Here is a 24,125-nt window from a genome sequence, read left to right as displayed (position 1 = left end):
CCTGCAGTTTTCATCTACCCCTCCTTACCACACCCCATACTTGTCCCTCTTCAGGGACCCTTCTCACAGGCAACTACTTTCCCAGGAGGTGACACTCCTACAGATGGGGGCCATGGAGAAGTTACCTCAAAACTTGAGAGGGAAGGGGTTTTACTCCCGTTATTTCCTAAGCACAAAGGCCAAAGGGAACCTTTGCCCCATACTGGACCTGAGTCATCTCAACAGATATCTCAAGAAACTGAGGTTCCCCATGGTCTCCCTGGCCTCCATCATTCCCTCCCTGGCTCCAGGGAACTAGTATGCCACCCACCCTTGACGGATGCTTACTTTCACATTTTTATCTTCAGTGGCCACAGATCATTACCAATTCACCACTCCTCCCGTCGGCCTATCCGCAGCCCGTCCCCCCCCCCCCCCCCGGGGTTTTCACAAAATGCATGGCAGTGGTAGCTGCCTTCCTCAGACAGCAAGGTGTTCAAGTATACATGTACCTCAATGACTGGCTGATCAAGGGTCATTCAGAGGCTCAAGTAAAGAACAGCATCAGCCTGGTCCAAGCCACCTTCTGAGTGCTGGGCCTATTGATAAACGAGCAAAAGTTGACCCTTATTCCAGTTCAGAGAATAGAGTTTATTGGGGCACTGCTCAACTCCACCAAAGCCAGAGCCTTCCTTCCGGAGGCCCAGTTCTGGACCACGTCGAACGTGATATCCAAGGTCATTGTCCAACCAATCATGACAGCCCAGGTTTGCCTCAAGCTACTGGGACACATAGCCGCGTGCACCTACATGGTCTGGCACACAAAGCTATGCCTCAGGCCCCTGCAGACGTGGCTAGCTTCCGTTTACTCCCTGAACAGACACCACTTGGACTTGGTGCTTACTGTTCCAAACCTGGTCCTCACCTCCCACCACCTCCTCTTCTCCCCACTCCTCTCCCAAAACAGCAAAAATGAATTTTCTAAGGAGACTGAGGGTAGCAAATTGCTTGGGCTATTCCAGCACCCACAGTAAGTGAGGAATGACTGAGACTCTATATCCAGACATAGACTGGCTGGGATTCTCTCATGTCAGGTTGCAGTCCTCCTCTAACACTGAGACCCATCTTGGTGCACACGTGTCTGAAAGCCAATTATTTTCCCTATTCCTTTTGGGGAACACTTAGCTTATTGAACTAGGCCAATATTTGCGCTGCTTGGGGCCAATGTATTCTTCCATTCACCCATCCTTACTGCTTGCGTAACACACACACACAAAAAAAAAAGAATATTACCAAGTTGGCATTAAGAATCAGGAGGTTGATCTGTGTTTTCAGTATTTAAAAAAAATCAAACTGATAAAATATAAATTATAAAGTTATCACCAAGAGAATAATAAAATCTAGGAGGTGTTTTGACTCCAAAGAGAGAAAGAGAATAGGGTTAGTATTTCATTTTACATAGCTTTCTCTGACAAGAATTTTAATAGTCCTATAAATAATCAAATGAAGGTATAACTATTCTTACAGGTATGGAATCAGGAGCTAGGTTTGTAAAACCCAGCTGTGTGCTAAATGGTATATCAGAGCAGGGACATTCTGCCTTGAAACAGAGCATTGTGCAGTCTCACAAAGACGTGCAGCCGTGGAGCTTGTTGCTGTTTTGTTCCCAGCAAACTAGAACAGCCAGTGATCCTCTGTAGCATTTGAATAGAACTGTGCCAGACAAACTGTATCTGGACTTGATGGAAAAGCAAGCTGGAATAACAGCCAGCCAGTCAGTCTGCTTGCTGAGAAAGTAAATGGTTCAATAACTAATAAGCTTTCTTTGCGTTTGCAATGGTATTTCATAAAGGAGCACAAGCCCTTTATTTTACATCTCTGGAAGACACGCCTCCCTAGTCTGTGTCTGTCTTCATTCCTCCAAAGGAATTCCAACATTAGCAGCAAACTCTCCACAGTGGAACTACCTCATTCATTAGGCGATGGTAGCATCTTTTATTTTTTATGTTGAAATATGAAACTTCCAAGTCTGCATGATGTGAGCAGGTGAGGATGTCTGCTGACAAGTCCAAATGATATTTTCAGGTAAGTGATTCCTTAATACAATCAGATAAAAGTCATCTTTTATTTTTCTCTTCAGTAATTATTGTGGTATTAGATTGTCAATGATCATTTTCACAAGGGTCAGAAGTCTGCATGTATTTAAATGAATGGGCATCAACAGCATTTTTAAAGCACCTATTACCATAGAATCTATCTGCCTTTGTGTGCAGCATGAAAATGAATGAGAAGACATTATTTTATTTGTAATACCTGTTGTTATATCAATTGAAAATCTAAAATTAATTTTTGCTTATGGACAGACTCATTTGAAGCCTTTGATGGAAATGACCCTTACCAGCAGAGATGGTTGCTCCTATAATAATTTAAATTGTTAAAGGGCTGGGCATAGTAGCTTTGTGCAAACTCTATAGCAGACTCTTATATTCTCATACTATGTCAATGTCTTCTGGTTACTCTTTGTGTCTGTATGTGATTTCCAAAACTTCTGTTCAGGTTATTTTATGTTATTGCTGTTAGATTAATTGCACCCCTTTGTTATTCCTGGTGTTTCACTTTCTACATCATAGATTTTAATCAGACCTTGAATACAAAAGTAGGGGTTGAATTTGTAGTGTAATCCATAACATATGAACTGCATTTCCCTTCTCCTCCGACCAATACCTTGAAGAAAAAATAAAAATAGCTTGTAATGTAACATTTGAGAACTATTGCATGGCATTCTCAGACCTGATGTAAGATGGTGTGAAGAAAAAAAGCTCGTGGAAGTAGCCTTTTTTTTTTTTTTTGGTCAATTCCGCCATCGCTCATGGTAACTGAAATTGCTTAATCCTTTGGTTGTACAAATATAACTCTACATTGTTTACATGGAAATCCTATAATTTATCTGAAGCATTCATGCAGCATGTAAACAATAAAACATACTTTTGTTCATGTAATTTTTTGGTACTAGAATCTTGCAGGGTTCTACAGTTTCCATATTTTCAAAGTCACTTTTTCTACTTTTGTTGTTGTTGCTAGCTGAGATGCACATGACGAAAGAACAGGATAATGCAGAAGGTTTTCACTACAAAAATGTGTTATTTCAATTGTTTTGAACAGTTTTTTTCAAGTGCTGTCTTTACCATCACTTTAGTATTCAAGAAGTTTAGAGGCACAAGAAGGTTCAAGCACACTGTACTCTGCCCAGGTATACATGCATCCAAGATGTGCTTTTGTAGTCTAATGGGACACTGGACAGTCCCCTTTGTAGAACTGTTCCTTTTGCTTCCTTTGCCCAAGGCGATCTGAAATAACAGATCCAGCAGTAGAGTCTAAATACAAAGCTGTTCCTGACTTCCCACAGCAAAAATGTTTTTAAAGCATGGCTCGATGAGGCTCTGTTTATTCTGCTGCTGGGTCTACAGTGGGGAGGGCCAGAATAGGAATCTTTGCTTCCAAATGCCAGACTGAATGCTTTGTGGATAATCATTCACCATGAAAAATGTTAATATGAGGCTCAAAACTTTCCCCTATATCTTATACAATTAGGGCTTGGTCCAAAGCCCACTGAAGTCGGTGGGAGTCTTTCTACTGACTTCAGACCACATGTTGCATAAGATGCTGTTGTTTAAAGATTCTACCTAAAGTCTGAGCTGACTCCAGTAACATGCACAGACTCTCGTGTAAGGCGAAGAAGCTATTCTTTACTTTTGAAGAAGTTAAAACTCTTTACCAGCTAGTAAAGTATCTAGTGCAACTCCAGGTTGTATTAATTCCTGAGCAGACCCCCACCCCTCCATGCAATGGAACCCTCTTAAGAGGAGGCTGCAGGGGCAGTGGACAGCTCAGGAACCATGTCAGCATGGCTCCACCAGACCTGTGGAAACAGACCCAGGAGAGAGCAGCAGAACTGAGGCTCAAGACCCAGGAGATTAGATACTGAAAGAGCTATAAGTTCTGGGGACTGAACTCCCACCTTCTTCTGATGGGGAGGAGGCAGGGTATTCCCTCCCCTCAATGAAAGTATTCAGAAGAAGCTCTAGTGTAGTGGTTCTCAAAGCATGGACCTCTCTACTTTAGTAATGTGGGAAGAACAGGGTGATCACAACCCCTTTACACCTGTTGGCATTATAAGCCCCAAGCAGAGACACTCACTCTAGAGGAATTTAATCATTTTCTTCCACATAAACATACCCTTATCTCTTCCTGTGAGTTTTTCCATGGAAGGGAGCAGTTTCAGCCTGAGAGAAAGACTAGATTTGGCCCTCTATATTGAGGATTTAGCAAGATTTGGTCCACTGAATCCTGGTAAAGACTCTTAATAATTTCATCGACATACATCATCCTTTTACTGCACTATTTTTCATACTTGAGTGAATTCATTTTGTACTTAACGTACAGTACTTGGAGCACTGTGTAACAGTGCTCAGAGTATTATGGAAGAACAGAGTGACGTTGTTCACACTGCCAACATATGACGTCCATCAACATTCTTGTTAGGATTGAAGAGTTTTTAACAGAGCTATTCAATTAGGCTCCAAAGCTGACACTTGATATATGACACTTACAAATAAAATCATTTGGCCATTTCTGAGCATGAAGAATGCAAAAAGAAAACAGGATTTAGTTTTGAGTTGGCATGGCTTTCCAACCCCATAGATCCCAGGAAATGAATTCCCCAGTCTGCTGCATATGGGAGGCACCTGTATGCACACACACACTTTTTACACCCATGAGGAGGCCTATTGAAGTCAATGGGCTGTGACAGACCCAGACCAGTGGGGTACAGGAGTCTGGTAGAGGGCAAATATACTGGTCACTGGATGAGTAGTTTTCTGTTCCCTGAGTGACCAGAGCAGGGGCTGCACTAGAGTAATCAGGAACCTGCTAGAACCAGTTAAGGCAGGCAGGCTAATTAGGACACCTGGAGCCAATTAAGAAGAAGCTGCTAGAATCAATTAAGGCAGGCTAATCAGGGCACCTGGGTTTTAAAAAGGAGCTCACTTCAGTTTGTGGTGGGAGTGTGAGGAGCTGGGAGCAAGAGGCGCAAGGAGTGGGAGTTCTACTGCAGGACTGAGAAGCACAAGTGTTATCGACACCAGGAGGAAGGTCCTGTGGTGAGAATAAGGAAGGTGTTTGGAGGAGGCCATGGGGAAGTAGCTGTCATGCAGCTGTTACAGGAGGCACTATAGACAGCTGCAGTCCACAGGGCCCATTGTCAGGAAAGAAAACAGATTTTTTCCACTTATTAATTAATATCTGCTAAATTCCAGAGTGAGTCCTCATTAAGCTATATTTTACTAACCTTCTGTCTGAGCATCTAAAAGCTATAGGGACAAATTCTGCCCTGACTTACATCTTGTGACAATCAATGGGAGGTCAGTGTCTGACTGCCTTTTGTGCTTTCAAAAATCTCCCCTCTCAAAAATAAAATGTACCTCACCTCCATGCTGCAGTTTTGTTGACTGCTTTCTTTTGTCACAGTTTATAAATAGTATCTTTCATTTCTGCACAGGATACTACAGTCTAGTTTTAGTGTCAAATGTTCACACTCAAAGCTCTGTCTTGATATTTTAGCAGTGTGTGTTGATGCATTTGTGTTCATTGTTGAGATGAACCATTGTTTTATCGAGGAAAAGTGCATAGTATGTACAGCAGTGGTCCCCAAGCTTTTTACCTCACGCCCCCCCTTACTCCTGTCTGCGCCCCCTCCCCTGAGCCCAGGAGTGGGACTGTGGTTCCGGGAGCGGGGGGACTCGGACAGGGTACAAGATAAGGGAAGCCAAGGCTGGGGCCACAGCTTGGTGCGGGGGCAGAGCTGAGGCTGGCAGCCTGGGGTTGGGGGCCACAGCCAAGAGCAGAGCCCCAGGCCAGCAGTCACGGCTAAGAGCGGAGCCCTGGGCGTGGGGCCGGCGGCCGAGACCCCGGGCACAGTGAGGGGGATGGGGCCAGGAGCAGAGCTGAGTGCCACTCCCTGCCCAGGTCCCAGCTGCACCTTGCAGCCTAGGTGGACAGACACATGCTAGCTCTGCTTGAGGTAGTGCACTTGAGCTAGAAGTGTGGACCTCGTGGCATGGGTTAGCCACCTGAGTACGGACCCAGGGAGTAGGACAGGCTTATACTCCGGTAGCTAGCCCAAGCCATTTCACATTCCACAACCTCCGCACTATTTCTAGTGTACTAGCTTGAGCAGAGCAGGTGTGTGCATGTCCATCTACCTGGGCTGGGAGGCATGCTCCCAAGTTGTGGTGTAGCCCTATCTGTAGTATTAGTGTATGGACTCTCACGAGGAAGGGGCAGATCATTGTTAAAAACTGTCATATTTTCTGAATCCTATTTTAAAAAGTCCATGGTAGAGACACAAGTCACCATTTAAACTGGAGACACGTGGCTTCAGACCTACTGCCCATCCATAGCTTTCAGCACCAACATTTTCAGCTTCTGCCTCTCAAGCTAACCGAGAGCCTCCTGTAGTGTTATACCTAGCTCTTACGCAGTACATTTTATTGAGATCTATAATGTGCTTTACAAAAGAGGTAAGTATCATTATGCCCATTTTACAACCAGGGCATGGAGAGGTGATGGTCAGTGGCAGAGTCAGAAATAGAACACAGGTCTCCTATCCACTAGGACTCGCTGGCTCTTGCAGTATTTAGACTTGTATCTTCTTAGTGTCTGATTACATTGCCCTCTGGTGGATGGAGCTCTAATACACTTTGGGCATTCTATCGCTATAGGACAGTAAAAAGAACAGGAGTACTTGTGGCACCTTAGAGACTAACAAATTTATTAGAGCATAAGCTTTCGTGGACTGCAGCCCACTTCTTTGGATGCATATAGAGTGGAACATATATTGAGGAGATATATATACACACATACAGAGAGCATGAACGGGTGGGAGTTGTCTTACCAACTCAGAGGCCAATTAAGTAAGAGAAAAAAACTTTTGAAGTGATAATCAAGCTAGCCCAGTACAGACAGTTTGATAAGAAGTGTGAGAATACTTACAAGGGGAGATAGATTCAATGTTTGTAATGGCTCAGCCATTCCCAGTCCTTATTCAATCCTGAGTTGATTGTGTCTAGTTTGCATATCAATTCCAGCTCAGCAGTCTCTCATTGGAGTCTGTTTTTGAAGTTTTTCTGTTGTAAGATAGCCACCCGCAGGTCTGACATTGAATGGCCAGACCGGTTAAAGTCTTCTCCCACTGGTTTTTGAGTATTATGATTCCTGATGTCAGATTTGTGTTCATTAATTCTTTTGCGTAGAGACTGTCCGGTTTGGCCAATGTACATGGCAGAGGGGCATTGCTGGCACATGATGGAGCCCCTGATGGTATGGCTGATGTGATTAGGTCCTATGATGATGTCACTTGAATAGATATGTGGACAGAGTTGGCATTGGGCTTTGTTACAAGGATAGGTTCCTGGGTATATGACAGTAGTACATATACGCACTGGGCAGTACACTGTTTATTCCCCCATATAGATGATGCTGTGCCTTGAGCAGCTGAAGTCCATATCCAAAAAAAGGGGAACCTCTCCTTAGCTACAGCATGTGTGCATACCGACATATGCCATGGTTAATATCTGAACTGTACATGTAGCATTAGGGATAGAAACTAGGATCTTCAGAGGTTCGCCTTTAGTTCAATGGGTAGCTTCTGCTGGTGGAGCAGAGGAGCTATGGTTTAGATGGCAATTATGGAGTTCTGTGTTTTGTGAACATGGAATGAACCCAGACTGACTGTTGCCCAGAGCTGCTTGAGCTCTGTTTAAACGAGGAAGAGGTGGGTCCATAATGGAGTTAGAGCTGGTTGAAATATTTTTTTCATTAAAAAATGGCTTTTAAACCAAAACATTTTTTCTGGTTTTCAACCATATAACTACTTTCGGAAGTAGTTTTCAAAAATGAGTTTTTGTAATTGACAATTTTTGAAAGCCAAAGTTTTTGATTTTTGGTTCTGTTTTGTATTGGAAAAAAAATTATGGCCTCGAAGAATGAAGTGTCAGTCCTGTTACTTCCTCTGACTGGGCTACAAGGGTTATAAATCCTAATATCAGGCAACATTGATTCAGAATTAGCTTAAATGATAGAGGTATGTGTTTTTTGGAGAGGAAGACCAGAGGTTCTAGCTCTGCTGTTTTATGTGCAGCATAGCTGGCAACTCTGTCCTTTGTTACAAATTAAGGAAAATCCAGAAAAAACCAATCCAAGGGGGATGATTTTCTGTACAGTCAAGGGTGTGGCCGAAGGTTGTTATACATGCAACTTCCAAAATTAACAGGCGTTATATCATAACACACTTCACCTTATGTGTTCAGAGCAGTGCCCCAGAACTTTTCTGAAACATTATCTCCAGAATCCAAAACAAATCTTCATTCTTCCCTTTTAAATTGTTCTCCTGCAGCTACTTGTCTTGGCATGAAATATTAGCCATATGATCACTGGACTATCTGCCTTGACCTTGACCTCTGAGTATGTGCTGTCAGAAAAATTTCCCTGCATTTCACTGAGTGGTGCTCCATTGGTATTCCTGTCTGTTGGAAGCATCTCATTGTTCTACAGTAGTATATTTTTCACTTTGATCAAGTATCTTGCTAAAGCACATTCTTTCTTTTTGTTTAGGGGTGGAGAGCAAGATACTAGTTGGGGCTTATCTGTGAAGTTTATTTATTTACTTTATTTCAGAAGTGAAAAGCATTCGCTAACGTCTGTGTCAGTCACTAGAAGGTGTCAAGCAATTAAAAAAATTAATCACGATTAATCGCGCAATTAAAAATTGCTCTGTTAATAATAGAATACCATTTATTTAAATATTTTTGGGTGTTTTCTACATTTTCAAATATTTATTTCAATTACAACACAGAATACAAAGTAGAGTGCTCACTTTATTTCTGATTAAATATTTGCACTGTAAAAAAATAGCATTTTTCAATTAATCTATAATACAAGTACTGTAGTGCAATCTCTTTATCATGAAAGTTGAACTTTCAAACGTAGAATTATGTACAAAAAACCTGCATTCAAAAACAAAATATAAAACTTTAGAGCCTACAAGTCCACTCAGTCTTACTTCTTGTGCAGCCAAATCGCTAAGAGAAACAAGTTTTACATTTACAGGAGATAATGCTGCCTGCTTCTTATTTACAATGTCACCTGAAAGTGAGAACAGGCGTTCGCATGGTACTGTTGTAGCCGGCATCGCAAGATATTTACATGCCAGGTGCACTAAAGATTCATGTCCCTTGATGCTTCAACCACCATTCCAGAGGACATGGGTCCATGCTGATGACGGGTTCTGCTCGATAATGATCCAAAGCAGTGCGGACCAACGCATGTTCATTTTCATCATCTGAGTCAGATGCCACCAGCAGAAGGTTGATTTTCTTTTTTGGTGGTTCGGGTTCTGTAGTTTCTGCATCAGAGTGTTGGTCTTTTAAGACTTCTGAAAGCATGCTCCACACCTTGTCCCTCTCAGATTTTGGAAGGCACTTCAGATTCTTAAACCTTGGGTCAAGTGCTGTAGCTATCTTTAGAAATTTCGCATTGGTATCTTCTATGCATTTTGTCAAATCTGCAGTGAAAGTGTTCTTAAAATGAACAACATGCTGGGTCATCACTGAAGATTGCTATAACGTGAAATATGTCAGAATGCGGGTAGAACAGAGCAGGAGACATGCAATACTCCCCCAAGGAGTTCAGTCAAATTTAATTAACACTTTTTTTTTTTTTTTTTTTAAATGTGTCATCAACATAGAAGCATGTCCTTTGGAATGGTGGCCAAAGCATAAAGGGGCATACGAACGTTTAGTATAACTGGCACGTAATACCTTGCAATTCCGGCTACAAAAGTGCCATGCAAACGTCTATTCTCATTTTCAGGTGACATTGTAAATAAGAAGCGGGCAGCATTATCTCCTGTAAACAAACTTGTTTCTCTTAACCACTGGCTGTACAAGAAGTAGGACTGAGTGGACTTGTAGGCTCTAAAGTTTTACATTGTTTTGTTTCTGAGTGCAGTTATGTAACAAAAAAATTTGACATTTGTAAGTTGCTCTTTCACGATAGAGATTGCACTACAGTATTTGTATGAGGTGAATTGAAATACTATTCCTTTTACAGTGCAAATATTTGTAATAAAAATAATATAAAGTGAGCAATGTACACTTTGTATTCCGTGTTGTAATTGAAATCAACGTATTTGAAAATATAGAAAAACATCCAAAATATTTAATCAATTTCAAGTGGTATTCTATTATTTAACAGTGCGATTAAAACTGCGATTAATCACCATTAATTTTTTGAGTTAATCTTATGAGTTAATTGTGATTAATTGACAGCCCTGGTTATTTGTATTCGTCTTATACACTGTATTTTAAAGTCAATTTGTTGACCTCCTGTATAGACAGCAAAGCATCCTGAGTGAGCATGAGTGGAGGGCTAAGGCAGTTTAGGGTGGGGAACGACAATGAGGCAGTTCTAAGCTGTACGGGTTACTTGGCTTGTGATCAACTAGTGTGTGGTAGGGCAGGAGGAAAAAGTGCTACTACTTCGGTGGTGGTTTTGTGTTTTTGTTTTGTTTAAAAAATATTTTTTTTAAACAAATCTCCTATGTCTTCCGCCCCGCCCCCCACAGGGCTCGGGCTGGGTATCCTTTAGTACGGAATTTGTATAAAATCAAAATAACTAATCCCAGCAATGTCCAGGCACCCCAATGGAAGTTATAATGCAGCATCTTCCTTGATGCTCATGAGTCCCATTCTACAGAGATTTCACTTTTCAGTGGTGAGAAATTACTCCCAAGTGATTAACATAAAAATGGCTTTTAATAGTGCTCTCATAGGAGATTGTGTGTCCCCCATTCACTGCTGCCTGGAAGGCTTAAAATTGCAAGGATTAAAATGGATTAATTTGGTGTTCAAGAAGTGCAAAACACTTGGCTCAGGGGGTTGGTTATAGACTATGGAGCATTTCCCTTCAAGAATGCAGGTTCTAATGCAGACCAGGTTAGTACTGCCATCTAGTGGTGGACAATAGCCTCTTAAAAATTAATTGGTTTTCTCAGTGCATTTCTAGTGGGCAAGCATCCACAAGGTAGTTGACAATTTCAGCAAATGGAGACATGGCAGCAGTGTGGTTCCTGCAAGCTGTAGTGACGTAAAGATACATCAGCAGAACAGGGTAATGGCTTGTATTGTTTCTGTTACCTGGATCAGAGATAAACAGATGAATTCACATTGCTGGTGTTGTGAATCTGCACTTTTCATGAGCTAATAGTCACTTACTGGGAGGTGGGAAGGGCAAAAGCCTACAGAAAACCCCAAATTCCACATGTACAGGAAATGAAAATTCAAACATCCATATAAAAGTTAAAACAGAGGGTTGACTGTATTGGGTCAAAATTGGAAGCCTAATAATACTGTAGTTTCAAAACTGTGGTCTTTTGAATTTGCCCATGTTAGAGAGTTTGAGTGTTTTGCACTTCTCAGACACTGTAGATAAAAGGCAAGATTTTCAAAATGACCAGTGATTTTGGGTGTCTCAATTTCTCTGTTCCCACCTTTAGACATGTTAAAGAGATCTGAGTTTCAGAAAGTGTTGAGCCATCCACCTGCTCAAAAAATCAGATCTCTTTAAGGCATCTACAGTTGGGCATCCAAAAACAGACATCCTAAATCACTACTGATGCTTAACAATCTTAGCCAAAGAACAAGGAGGCTAAAAACCCCAGCAGGCTCACAACAAAGTGGGCAGCTGTCTGGGAGTGGGGGCTTGTGGGCAAAAAAAAAAAAAAAAAAAAAAATTGAAAATAGGTTTTAATTGCAACCTCCTAGGGGTATACTCTAAATCTTCTATTGGCCGAGCACATTGGGCACACCGGGGCCTCCTCAGATCCCTCCCCACCAGCTCCCTATGTGCCACCTTCCCATTCCCATCTATTTCAGGGACTCCTCCCACCCCCTCAACCATATGTTAGGGGCTCTGTGTGATGCCTATTTCCCCCTTCTACCACATGCCAGGAGCCCACCACAGATCTCCCAACCCAGGGGGTGGGAAACTATGGTGGCTTTAAACCATCTTTTCACCTCCACATCCTGGGCTGCTCCAGGGGTTAGAGTAGCTCAATTACAGCATCGTCTGCAGGCGACTGAGTGGCAGCACTGCCTGGAATCTACATGCTCCAGCCCTGCCCAGGATACACCTCTCCTCCTACTCCCTGGCCTGGCCCTTATGGTAGGGTCAGAAGGCAACCTTACAGCTGCCTTCCTGAGTTCCCACACTGGCAGAATCCTCCCCCAATAAGAACTGGGGCTTTCAGAGCTCCTTTAGGCTCTCTTTCACTTGTCCCCTCCTTTAGGCTCTCCCCTTCTTGATTTCTTAGAGAAGGAGGTGAAGATTAAAGTTAACTATGAACTTTTCTGCTGCACTATAGTATTAATGCTTTGGCATCTTCCTAAGGCTCTCGCTGCAATCTCTTTACCTAATGTATGTGTGCCTGACAAATTATAGTGAACAAACTTGAAAAATACCATAAAAGTTTGAGTAAGGAAAGCATGAATACACAATAATAGGAATTTTAGTCTGTACTTCTTTGGTTTTCATTTCAATACCTTTCTGTGTCCTTTCCTCCAGGTGTTCTAGTGATCTTGGCACTGACAGAAGAGCTGGTGTTTGCTGTTCAGATACTGCCTCCGAGTGTATCATCGTCTCAGGGCCTCCTGACAGACACTACCAGTATCACAGCCATGGGAATAACACCTCAACACAAAGGCCATCGCACGATAGGACCTGTTCCCACAACTACTCATTCAACTCTTCACTCAGCTCGCCCAATGGAGACACCTGCCCCTACCATTGACCAGAAGCAAGCAACCAGCAGCCATCCCATTGGCAAAATGGAAACATATCACTTATACAACCAGAGTGCTTTGTATTCAGGACAGACCCGCCCAAAGGGGAAAATATTTCAGATTTTCAAAGGCAACTTCACAGAATCTACAGAGCCTTACCTAAAGACAGCACTGCACTCTCCCTTTCCTACTTTGAGGCGCCCATTCACTAACCACCCATTTCAGCCCCAGATTGCAGCCTCCAATGATCCTAATAGTACTGGGCCAGCAACTACAACAGACTCAAGCTCTTCTCTTCACAGCAACACCTTGGAAGGCCTTAAAAAAGCAGAGCGGGTAAATGGAACATGGCTAGTTATGCAGAGAGCAGATCTTACCACGCCAACAGCTGGCCCATCGACTGATCCCAAAACAGGGTCGGTGCCTTTTAAACCCACACACTATGATATATGGGATATCCTGAGCAAAAATAACTCTTGGGTAACCTTGAGTCCAAGTACAAATGTACCTTTGTTTGCCAGCCCTGGAACTGCAACAGCAGCAGGTCATTCAGTTCAGACCAGCTTTGATGTCAACATTTCATCACCTACAATGGGAAACCCTAAAGGAACCTCCATGACACCGCACACTATGGTGAATAATGCTACTTTATCCAACAGGGCTCTCTCCACAGCATCCACCACAAGGTTGGCCAGCTCCATTTCAACAGCTGGTTCCACAGCAACGGGAAACTTTCTAAACAGACTGGTGCCTGCTGGAACCTGGAAGCCTGGCATGCCTGGGAATATTTCCCATGTCACTGAGGGGGATAAACCCCAGCACAGAGCAACCATTTGTCTCACCAAGGTGGACATTGCCTGGATCATTCTGGCTATCAGTGTACCTATATCTTCATGTTGTGAGTTAATTGCTTCTTTTCTTTTTTCCTTTCTTGAGATACAAAATGTGTGCAAGCCCAATGGGATAAGTATTGGCTGGGGACTTACACTGCAAATGCTAACAAATTCATGTGGGATTGCTTGTCGTCTATGTTTAGAGAAATAGATCAGAGAATGTGTTAAGTAGCCAAGACTAGAACACTGGCCTCTCAGCTCCAAAATGCAGGCTAAACACTTGAGCTAAAGGCAAACTCCCTTTGCAGGGATTAATAAGCAAGTCAGTTATCTTCTCTGTGGGCCATTCACTAGAGAGTACCATAACTCATCCAGTCACTCACAAAGTCTAGACATTACAGGTCTTGGTGAATTCTCTATCACTGGCAATTTTTAAATCAAGATTGGATGTTTTTTTAAAATATATGCTCTAGGAATTATTTTTTGGGGCAGTTCTATGATCTGTACAGGAAATCAGACTAGATGATCACAGCAGTCCCTTCTGGCTGTGGAATCTATGAATAGTACCTCCGCAGGAAATAGAGTGCCCTGACAGCGCACACACTGGGTGACACAAGCAATGAGAGACAATATACACTGTGATGTCCTATTATACGCAGAGCTGAGATGGAGGTTCCACCAAACTGATCACACAAGCATAGTTAAGTGGGTCCATCAACAGTGCAAATAAGTGTGTCAAACAGTTACAGGAATATAAACATCTGCCAGCAACCATGGCTCCTGAGCGTTAACCCTGTTATGTTATATACAAGCTGTATTTAGACTCAATTTTGTTACTAATTACAAATTTGGTTAAAATGGTAGTGGAGACAGGGCCTAAGTCAGGCTGATTGCTAAAATAATGTTGGAACTGAAGTAAGTGTGTGTGTGTGTGTGTGTGTGAAAGAGAGAGAAGCAAGTATAATAAAAATGCGATTTTTTTTTTTAAGGGCCAATATATCATGATCTGCTAAAGCTAGAGCCACTTATGTGGACCAGTAGAAAGTCTGTCCAGACCAGAAAATATTTCCAAGCACTGGTCTTGAAGTAGAGCTCAGAAAGAAAAGTATATTAAAGCCCTGGATAAAGCATCTGGCTGAGTGCTAACGGCAAGCTGAATCTAGAGTGTCTTTTTGAAGGACTTCTGATAAACTATTTTACTGTAAGAAACAAATTGATAAACACATACTGTAATATGTGTTCATATAACTACATTTTTACATCTGTTATTGCAAGCTGTGATTTCAACAAGTCATGTATTGTTTTGAATTTGGCCTACATCAGTAGTGAGAGGGCAACATTCTCAAATGCAGATAGGGACTAAAGAGCCTAAGTCCCATTGACTTTTCATTACTTAGGAGCCTAAGGCCCAGATCCTCCAAAGCGTTAGTGAGAGTTAGGCACCTAAACACCTTGAAGGCTCTGGGCTTAAATCTACATACAAAAAGTTGTGCTGTTTTAACTACACTGATATAATTAAAGTGGTACAACGCCCCCTAAAGGTGGATGCAGTTATATTAACGTCTATGTACTTATAGTGGCACAGCTTATTCCCATAAGGGAAAGGGAATAAACTGTATCAGTAAAATGCACCTTTATACACCTATAAACTGCATCTACACTATGAGCTGTACCACTTAAACAAACAACAACAAAACCCACCACATCCCTACCTCACAATTATACTGGTACAAACTGCTTGTAGATGAGGTCTAAGTCGCTGTTGAAACATTTTACCCAGAGAACTTTTAACATTTGGTGGCCACCTTTCAGATAATTTTCTAGCAGACAGATGTCCTCCTGCCAAATCCACTGTAGCACCTACTCCGCTTATTTTCAGCCTCAACAGAAAGTCAGTGGCTGTAATGGGCATGAAAAATCATCTCTCCGAGTCAGGGTCGAGGCACGTTGGTGGGATAACATGAGGAAACTTGCTCAAGCTGTACCTGCTGCATGGATAATTAGTCCCCAGTGTTGTCACTCCGGCAGTAAATTCATTTTTAAATGTTCTGAAGGGTCAGGCATGATCTATACATAGTGGCAGAAGTGATTCTCCACATTGCAGCTCTCACATACTTTGCTCAGGTCAAAGGTTCAGAGTTCCTTTGCTTTCATTTCATTGCCCTGAAGAGTTAACCACCTCCGCACACAAAAGCACCACAGTCTCTTTTTACCTACTGGATGCAAATGTCACTTTAGTTTCAGCAATGAACACTTAGCCAAGCAGCAGGCCTAGGACTCAAATCTCACTACATGAGTGATGTGAGATGAACATAATAGTAATGCATAGCTCATTAGTGTTAACTCTGCACACTGCTCTGCTACCATTGTATTTCTAAGGAACTCTCTCAAGCAACAGGACACACCATGCACAATGTGTATGATGGCCCTTGTGAGTTATTTTGCTTGTCATATTAAAATGAAAAGAACGTTTTCCCTGATGGAAAGGCCTGTTATAGCTCCCTGGTGCCATTTCACAACAGAGGAAGTGTTGTCTTGTGAACCACTTACATGTGCATATGTATCCTCAGATGCAGTGGAAATGAACAGTTGGTACTGTATCTCTGATACATAACAACCTGATGAAGCTGGGTGTATTGCATAGTAAAGACATTGCTGCCATCTTCAGGAAACAAACATATAAAGCCCTTCATTCCAGTCTCCAGGCAGAGGGGGACTATAGATGAAAAGTGGGGGTTGTTCCTAATTTTGAGAAATTTTAATTTTAAGGAACATGTTATAGTACAGTAAAAAAAATTACCTACAACTAACCGATTTGCTATGGGTATCTTCAAGGGGTGTTGTTGCAATGAAAAGGTTTCACAGCTATATGCAGTGTGTAAAATAAACTGAATGCAGTCCATCTCCCGTTTTGAGTGATAGAGGGTGGGAAAATACAGAGTGTTTTAACTCAGCTCCAAGTCAAGTCTATCAAATCTTAAATTCTTAGGCCACTGGCCCATTCTAAGGTGTTCTTAGGCGCCTAAGGCACTGAGTAAGGGGAAGAAAGATGATAATTGACTCAGAGGCAGGACTTTTGTTAAGGATGTTCTTCAGCTACCAGTTCCCAGCTCTGAGCTCTGATGGGGAACCAGCGGGGTAAAGGCAGCATGAATTGGGAGGGCTGGACAGAGGTGTAGAGACTGGCACTGACCCAACAGTTACATGCTGAGAAGTCTGTCAGGGAGTACAATTCTCCCTATCTGCTGAGATACAGGGCCTGCCAGCACTTGGCATTCCCAACTCCCTAAAGAAAGAGAAGGAGAAACCAGGTGTGGAGAGGGAATTGGTGCCTTTGCACAACAGAAGGGAGAGGAGAGAGAGAGGCAGGAGTCAAATTAACCCAGCTCCCACCTCAATGAGGATAAGTGTGTTCCATCAGTAGGCCTGCGGATTTAGCCAAAACAAAATTAGAGAACTTTCCAGCATGTTCCAAAGGCTCTCTGTTATCACTAAAGTGTCTAAAGTATCATTCCCTCTACTTCAAGTGGTCCCCAGCTACAGTACCTCACCTACCCATAAATGAAGCTTTCTAGAATTACACCTCTCAAATCAATTGACTCTTGAGGATGCTTTCACAAAGAGAATGCACACATTTTTCTAGAGGAGCATAACACTTATAATCTCTACTACTACTCATATCAACCTGCAGGAGCAGCACTTTTCCCTGGGGAACTGATGAGAACCCTAGAAGGGCCTTCTTTGAGAAGTAGTAATTCTGCACACAGGTACAGAGACATACAATATATTGGGAGGAGAAGACATCACTGCTCTAGATGCCCCATGTACAGAGCATGACCCACATACTCAACTCTAGCACTTCTTCCCCCGCCCCCCAACTATTACCATGAGGGCCAGCTAGATTACCTGTCAGGAGTGGTTCTCTCTATACAATGTGGATCTACTGCTAACTAAGGAGCCTCTGGAGGTGCCTTCACTTTCCTATCCCATGGAACCAGAGGAAGGGGAAACTACACAGCTCCTGCAGGTCTCAGCTCCACAAGTCCAAGGGAAGAGGTTTTGGCAGGAACTTCACTGCTTCTCCCCAGGGGAGAAAAAATCCTCAAGTAGCCACCTAAATCTTCATTGATCCTGCTCATTGGATGGAAATTTTTCAAGATCAGGAGGCAAGAGAGTAGCGTGGGATCTCCCCAAGTCAAATGTGAACCAGCACCCTAGCCCTAGTCTGGCCTCAAACTGAAACCCACTATAAATCTAATTCCAATCCATATCTGAACACTGCTACCTCAGACCATAGCTAATGTAAAGGTGACAGTGTCACAATACCCACCAAATCTGCAAGTACCTGTTTTCAGGGCTACACCAAACTTCTTAGGTCTCGCTGGCATATGACAGGGAATGTTGTTCAGTGGTTAACTGCATCAATCAATGCACAGTATCACCTATCACGACACAGATTAGTTTAGTAGCCCAGCCTGGGTATTTGTGGACTGGGGGTTTATGCCCAGCTCCTCTATGTGACCTTGTGAGAGTTGCTTCATTTCTCAGTGCTTCAGTTTCACCAGCTAGACTATGAGGGTAAGGCTAATTACTCCCCTTTGAGACCCACAGATAAAAAGGGCTAAATATTTGTATGTTCCCAAAGTGCCACATAACAATGAGATCGCTATTGCCAACTTGTCACCATTTTTGGGATGTCCTTCAGGTAGCTTTGAATTTTTTTTTTTTTTTTTTGGGTCTCTCTCGCACAGGATGTGTTGTGAAATTATTTTAAAACTCACATCACTGATCCCTCAAGTTCCAACTTCTTTAAAAAAAAAAATCCTTCTGTAATTACCAAGTGACATGATTAGCTGTAGAAGACAACAAACCTGTGAGTCAGATGCACAGCAGTACATTCATTTAGCCAGTTCTGCTGATTACAGAAAATGGGAGAGGGCAGCTGGCTTGCAGTGTGGAACATCAGCAGAACCCAAAGAATGTATGAACTACTGCCTTGGATCCAGCTCTTCCTAGCTCATATTTCATCGACTGGTAAAGCTCAAAAGTGCCTTTTGCCAACCTTCATTCTTCATTGAAGAATCTATGAAAGTTTCTCCTGGAGTCTAGTTCTCCAAAGAGATAGATACTCCGGCCCTGATTCTGATCTCTCCCTGTTTCATGCAGATGTACTGCACCACTGTAAGTGAGATCAGACTGAGATTTAGGCTGCTTCCGCACTACTCGCTAAGGTGTGATTCCCCTGCTCATGTACACATACTCACGCAAGCTCCCATCAATCTAGCGCTAGTATAAATACACCATGGCCACAGTGGCACTGGTAGCAGTAGCAGAAGCACAGTTGAGCCATGCCGAGTCCAAACCTGCCTGAAACCGGTGGATACGTACTCGGCATGGCTCAGTTGCGTCTCTGCTGCTGCTGCTATCAGTACAACCGCAGCTACACTGCTATTTGTACTAGTGCTAGCTCAATGAGAGTTAGTGCAAGTATCTGTATATGAGCAGAGAAATCACACCTCTAGCTCATAGTATAGACATAAGCCTCAGCAGTGAATCCTGTGTCGAGCTGGAAGCAGCTGTCAGTCAGTAAAGAACTTCAATAATAACAGTAATATAGCTAAGATAGTGTAATAATATAGGCAGTGAAGGTAGTAAAACCTATTGTTAAAGTTGCTGGGCACTTCCTGTTATAAGAGAAGGTTACTCACCTTGTACAGTAATTGAGGTTCTTCAAGATGTGTCCCCCTGTGGGTGCTCCACTTCAGGTGTTGGAGCGCCCTAGCGCCATTGATCGGAGAATTTCATCAGCCGTGTCCGTCTGGGTCATGCATGCACAGTGGTTGTCTCCAGCGCCGTTAGTGCCTCATCTATCACACGCACAACCCAACCCCCTCTCCTTCTCAACCATCCCCGGCCTGAGATGGAGCTCTGTAGCGGCGTCCCAGTGTCTATGACGAAAGAGAAATAGTTTTAAGTTTCATAGTATAATTAGTAGTAGTTTGGTTAGTCTTCTTTACCATATATATTTTTTTATTATAAGATCCTGTTTTCAGTTGCATATAACTTTGCAAAAGTTAAACCATTTGAGTTGAAATTTTCCACTCTGGGTGCTTGTCTCAGGCTGAATATTTTTTGGGAGGGGGGTTGCTTTTGTTTTTGAAAGTTTCAGCCAAAACGATTGAGCTATTTCTGCGGGTGAGATTAGGGAAAAATCCATTGTTTTTCTTGCATTATTCTTACAACCAGTGCATTATTTTTTTAGATGCTCTATTGTCTCCATGCTTTGGAGCAGGGACTTGAAATTTGTCTGCGGGGTGTGTGTCAGGGATGTGGCTTTTACTGTTCCCATGAAAAACTGGGCATATTTTCACACGGTATGAGCCTTTTAAAAAATCTCAGCTCACACATGATCAAGGGCAACTTGTTAGAGTATTCAGAGTAGCAGCCGTGTTAGTCTGTATCCGCAAAAAGAAGAACAGGAGTACTTGTGGCACCTTAGAGACTAACAAATTTATTAGAGCATAAGCATCTGAAGAAGTGGGCTGTAGTCCACGAAAGCTTATGTTCTAATAAATTTGTTAGTCTCTAAGGTGCCACAAGTACTCCTGTTCTTCTTTTTGTTAGAGTATGGCTGCTAAAGTCTCCAAAGATTCTGTCTGCACTGAGAATGCCCCAGCCCTTCACAGCTCCTTGTGCAGATTGCACTGTGTGTACTCCACCATGGGACTGCAGGGGCTGGGCTGAGCAGGACTTTCCCTACAATTCACAGGAGCAGTAGACTCCAGAAATGAGAACAGGGAGACTCTCTCGTGCTCCTAGTGCCAGGTAGTGGGCAGAAGAAGAAAGTAGCCTGGCTTAGAATGAAGAGGAGTGAGACATGAGGGAGACAGTGTTGCAGGAACCAAAGGGGGAAGCAGTGGGAGATAGGAGCCAGTTGGGGAAGCAGGAGAAGGGGAAGGTGACATGAATCAGAGGGAAGATTATAGCTGAGGAGGAGAGGAGAAGGGGAAGGTGACATGAATCAGAGGGAAGATTATAGCTGGAGGAGGAGAGGACAGGAGCTGGGAATGGATAGATAGGAAGAAAGGTGTACAGAGATAAACTTGTGGAGGATACAGGGACAGAAGGATCTATAACTTTGGAAAAACACACTACTCTCCAGAACCTGGAACTGAACCAAAAGTCCCGAGACTCTATGTATTTCTATTGTCAGCATATATATGTGAAACCCCAGGCACAGTGTGAGTCTCGTCCCCCTCTAGTAGCTGATCCCCATATTTAGTCTTCTACTACTACCACCAGTTACCCCATTAGCTAAGTGGTAGTGGTCTATGCTATAAAGGTCCAAACACTGCTGATAACCCAAGCTGAGGGTCAGTATGGTTCCACATGATGGAATTTTTAGATTTTTTCCAGATTTTTGTAAAGTCAGGAAATTACGTTTAAAAAATCAATATGAAAAGAATGTTAAGATTGTGAAGTCAGGTTTTCAAAAGTTAGGAAATGTCAGATTTAAGAGTTGCCCATGCAACTTTAATTGACCTCACTTATGTGTGGGAAATATGATTGTAAGCAGAGACTCTTACTATTTATTTCCACAGTTCCCCTGCCTGTCAGTGCACATGCTACTCCTGGGGAAATTCTGTGCCCCTACAGCGCAGTAGAAAAATGCCCTCCCACCCCTTCCTTTTGCTTCCTTGCAGAAAATGGTTTCCCTGGGGAAGCAAAGAGACGCTGCACCAGTGGTCACTCACCCCTCCCCAGCAGCTCAGGCAGTCAGGGAGAGAGGTCTGGGGATTCCCCGGCCACCCAGGGAGGTTAGTCCCAGCAGGGCAGGATGGGGATGGAGTTCCACCTCCCCCTTCCCTGCATGGAGCAGCTAGGACCGGGTCAGATCAAGCCCCAGAAACTTATAATGGCTGCAGGGCAGGCTTAGCAGAGGGCAGGGGTCTGGATGCACAGGGGTTGGGCGGACGGGGAAGCAGCTGCCTGTACAGTGACCCCTCCCCCCATCTGCACACCCAGAACCCCCACCCCTCAACTCCGCCAAGCATCATCCCCTGCATCAAGAGCCCCCCACACTTGGACCCCCACCCCACTGAACCCCAACCAGTTGCACCCTGACCTCCCACCCCCCAAGCCCCACTCCCTCCCACACTGAGCCCTAACCATCTTCACCTCGACTTCCGTGCAAAGTCCCATTCCCCCTGCACCCAGAACCCCACACTGAGCCCCTGTGCATCCAGATTCCCCCCTGCACCTAGATCCCCAACCGAGCTGCCCGCACCCAGATTGCGCCACACAGAATGCTGATACTCTTGAGGGAATTCTACGCCAAAAAATTAAATATTCTGCACAAGAAAATTAAAAATTCTGTGCACAATATTTTAAAATTCTGCAAAGTTCTGCATATTGTCAAAATAGCACAGAAACAAAATAATATAATCACACCATTTTCAATTATTTTGGTAATTTATTTCAAAATACTTGTCAGCAAATAATAAAAATGGTGTGGTTATATTGTGTTATTTTGACAAATAAAATATGCAGAATTTTGTGGAATTTTAAAATATTGTGCGCAGCATTTTACATTTTTTTGTGCAGAATATTTAATTTTTTGGTGCTGAATTCCCTCAGGGGTAACATGTATGGGAATGTATAAGTTTGGTGTAGTGAAGGAGGTTATTGTCTGTAAGACCACTTCCTAATTTGTTGGAGGCAAGGGATTGCAGGGAGAGAAAGGATCGTCTCATGTTTAAGGCAGTACAGTACTGCCCTGGAAAATTTGATTCTATCCCTCTCTTTTCCACAGAGTTCCTATGTGATGCTGAAAAAGTCACTCAAACCAAAAAGTGTTCACAGCTGGCCACTAATTATATGTTCCTCATTTTCTTGGTGCCTAACATAAGACACTTGGTGCTATATTTGCAGAAATGCAGGGCATTCACAGCTATGCTCTGAATACATAATGTGCTATAAAACTGTTAAGTACTCTGAAAAATCAGGCCCTCAGTGTCTCAAGTTGCACACCTTAAATGAGTGGGTACTTTTAACAATTGTAACCTTTATCTCTTTGTCTCAATTCCCCAGTTCTAAAATGGGGATACGACTACCACGCAATATCACAGGGGCATTGTGAAGAAAATTAATGTTTGTGTGATGAATAAGGTCTGGGGCCACACACTGAATAAGGATGAAAAGAAATATTGAATAAGTACTCATTCACTGAATGAAGCAGTGATCCTGTGGAAAATACAATGTGATCATGCAATTAAAGACTATCATAATGCAGAAGGGAGGCAGAATTAAGGTAGCAGAGACATCCTTAAGTTGGGCATTTCCTAATTATTATTGAATGCTTGATTTTGCAGCCTTAAAGTTATTTTAATGTAGGATTGATGCAGTAATATAATAATATTAAATAGTGAAGAGGGCAAACACAGCCCTTGGATGCATAAGAAGGGGAGTATCAAATAGGAATAGAGAGGTGGTATTATTTCTGTATATGGCATTAGTAAGACCATTACTGGAATGCTTTGTTTAGTTCTGGTATTCACAGTTGAAAAATACTACTGGAAATTGGAAAGGGTTCAGAAAAGAACTACAAGAATGATCTGAGTTCTGGAAAACTTGCCTTATAGTTAGAGACTATGCAAAAATGAAATATAATAGAGAGGGAAAGGTCAATCAAGCTTTCCTGAAGGTTCAGGTACATTTTTGAGGGAAAGCTGTAGTTGGTTCTTATTTTATCCAAACAGATTCACACCTCACTAAAAGAAATGTGATGTTGCAGGATTAGTTAATTTTGTTAATACTAATTTCTAGTCTTCACTAGAATACAAGACACATTATAGAAAAGGCAAGATGGAAGCTGTGACCTTTTTTTTTTTTTCCTGCTCTACTCTGTTGTCTTTACTGTTACTTCATCTTTCCAACCCACCTCTACTGGTGTTTGTATGTTTCATCCACTTAGGATTTCCTGTCTGACAGCGTATATCAGGGGTTCCCAAATATTGGGTATACATGCTTGATGATCCATCCATTCACTTCACAACAATTTTTTAAGAAGGTGGTATGTGAACCAGTAAAGTTTGGGAGTTGCTGTCTTAGATTGTATGAACGGAAGTGTCCTGGAACACTCTGGGTGTTTCCAAAATACAGATAATAATAAGATAACAGTTTATAGGCACCCCCAAACACTCTGGTAAATGGAACACTAGATTAGGACCCAACAGAGCTGGGTTCCCAGTATTGTGAGTTGGCAAGTCACTTATACCTGCTCCTGCCTCAGTTTCCCCATCTGTATAATTGGTATAATACTGTAGTTATACCCACTTTTATAAAGTACATTAAGATACACCTCTACCCCGATATAACGCGACCCGATATAACACAAATTTGGATATAACGCAGTAAA

At 42.7% G+C, this 24,125-nt stretch overlaps 1 protein-coding gene and 1 long non-coding RNA gene across 8 annotated transcripts in view; one reads left to right on the top strand and one right to left on the bottom strand.

The window, feature by feature from the left end:
- The window catches only part of LOC128832763 (uncharacterized), a 47,855-nt gene that overhangs the window by 2,607 nt on the left and 21,123 nt on the right, over positions 1–24,125 (bottom strand). The window contains exons 2-3 of the long non-coding RNA XR_008444047.1: positions 19,417–19,656; positions 492–578 (exon numbers count right to left, since the gene is read on the bottom strand). This is a non-coding gene — a long non-coding RNA (uncharacterized LOC128832763). The remainder of the gene's footprint in view (positions 1–491; positions 579–19,416; positions 19,657–24,125) is intronic.
- Positions 1–24,125, top strand: part of TMEM108 (transmembrane protein 108) — a 253,936-nt gene that overhangs the window by 224,015 nt on the left and 5,796 nt on the right. For 6 of the 7 annotated variants that reach the window (XR_008444046.1, XM_054020350.1, XM_054020355.1 and 3 more), the window contains one exon: positions 12,658–13,773. Coding sequence is in view for 6 of the 7 variants with exons in the window: in XM_054020350.1 (XP_053876325.1) it covers positions 12,658–13,773 (1,116 nt within the window). In the remaining variant the exon portion in view is untranslated. Of the gene's footprint in view, positions 1–1,889; positions 2,065–12,657; positions 13,774–24,125 lie in introns of those variants that run through there. The other variant, XM_054020357.1, reaches the window with a different exon arrangement.

The sequence above is a fragment of the Malaclemys terrapin genome, chromosome 2 (genome assembly GCF_027887155.1).
Source record: "Malaclemys terrapin pileata isolate rMalTer1 chromosome 2, rMalTer1.hap1, whole genome shotgun sequence".
NCBI classification, from domain to species: domain Eukaryota; kingdom Metazoa; phylum Chordata; order Testudines; family Emydidae; genus Malaclemys; species Malaclemys terrapin.
The sequence above is the reverse complement of the archived record's forward strand: the minus strand, read 5'-3'. Positions and strand labels throughout refer to the sequence as shown.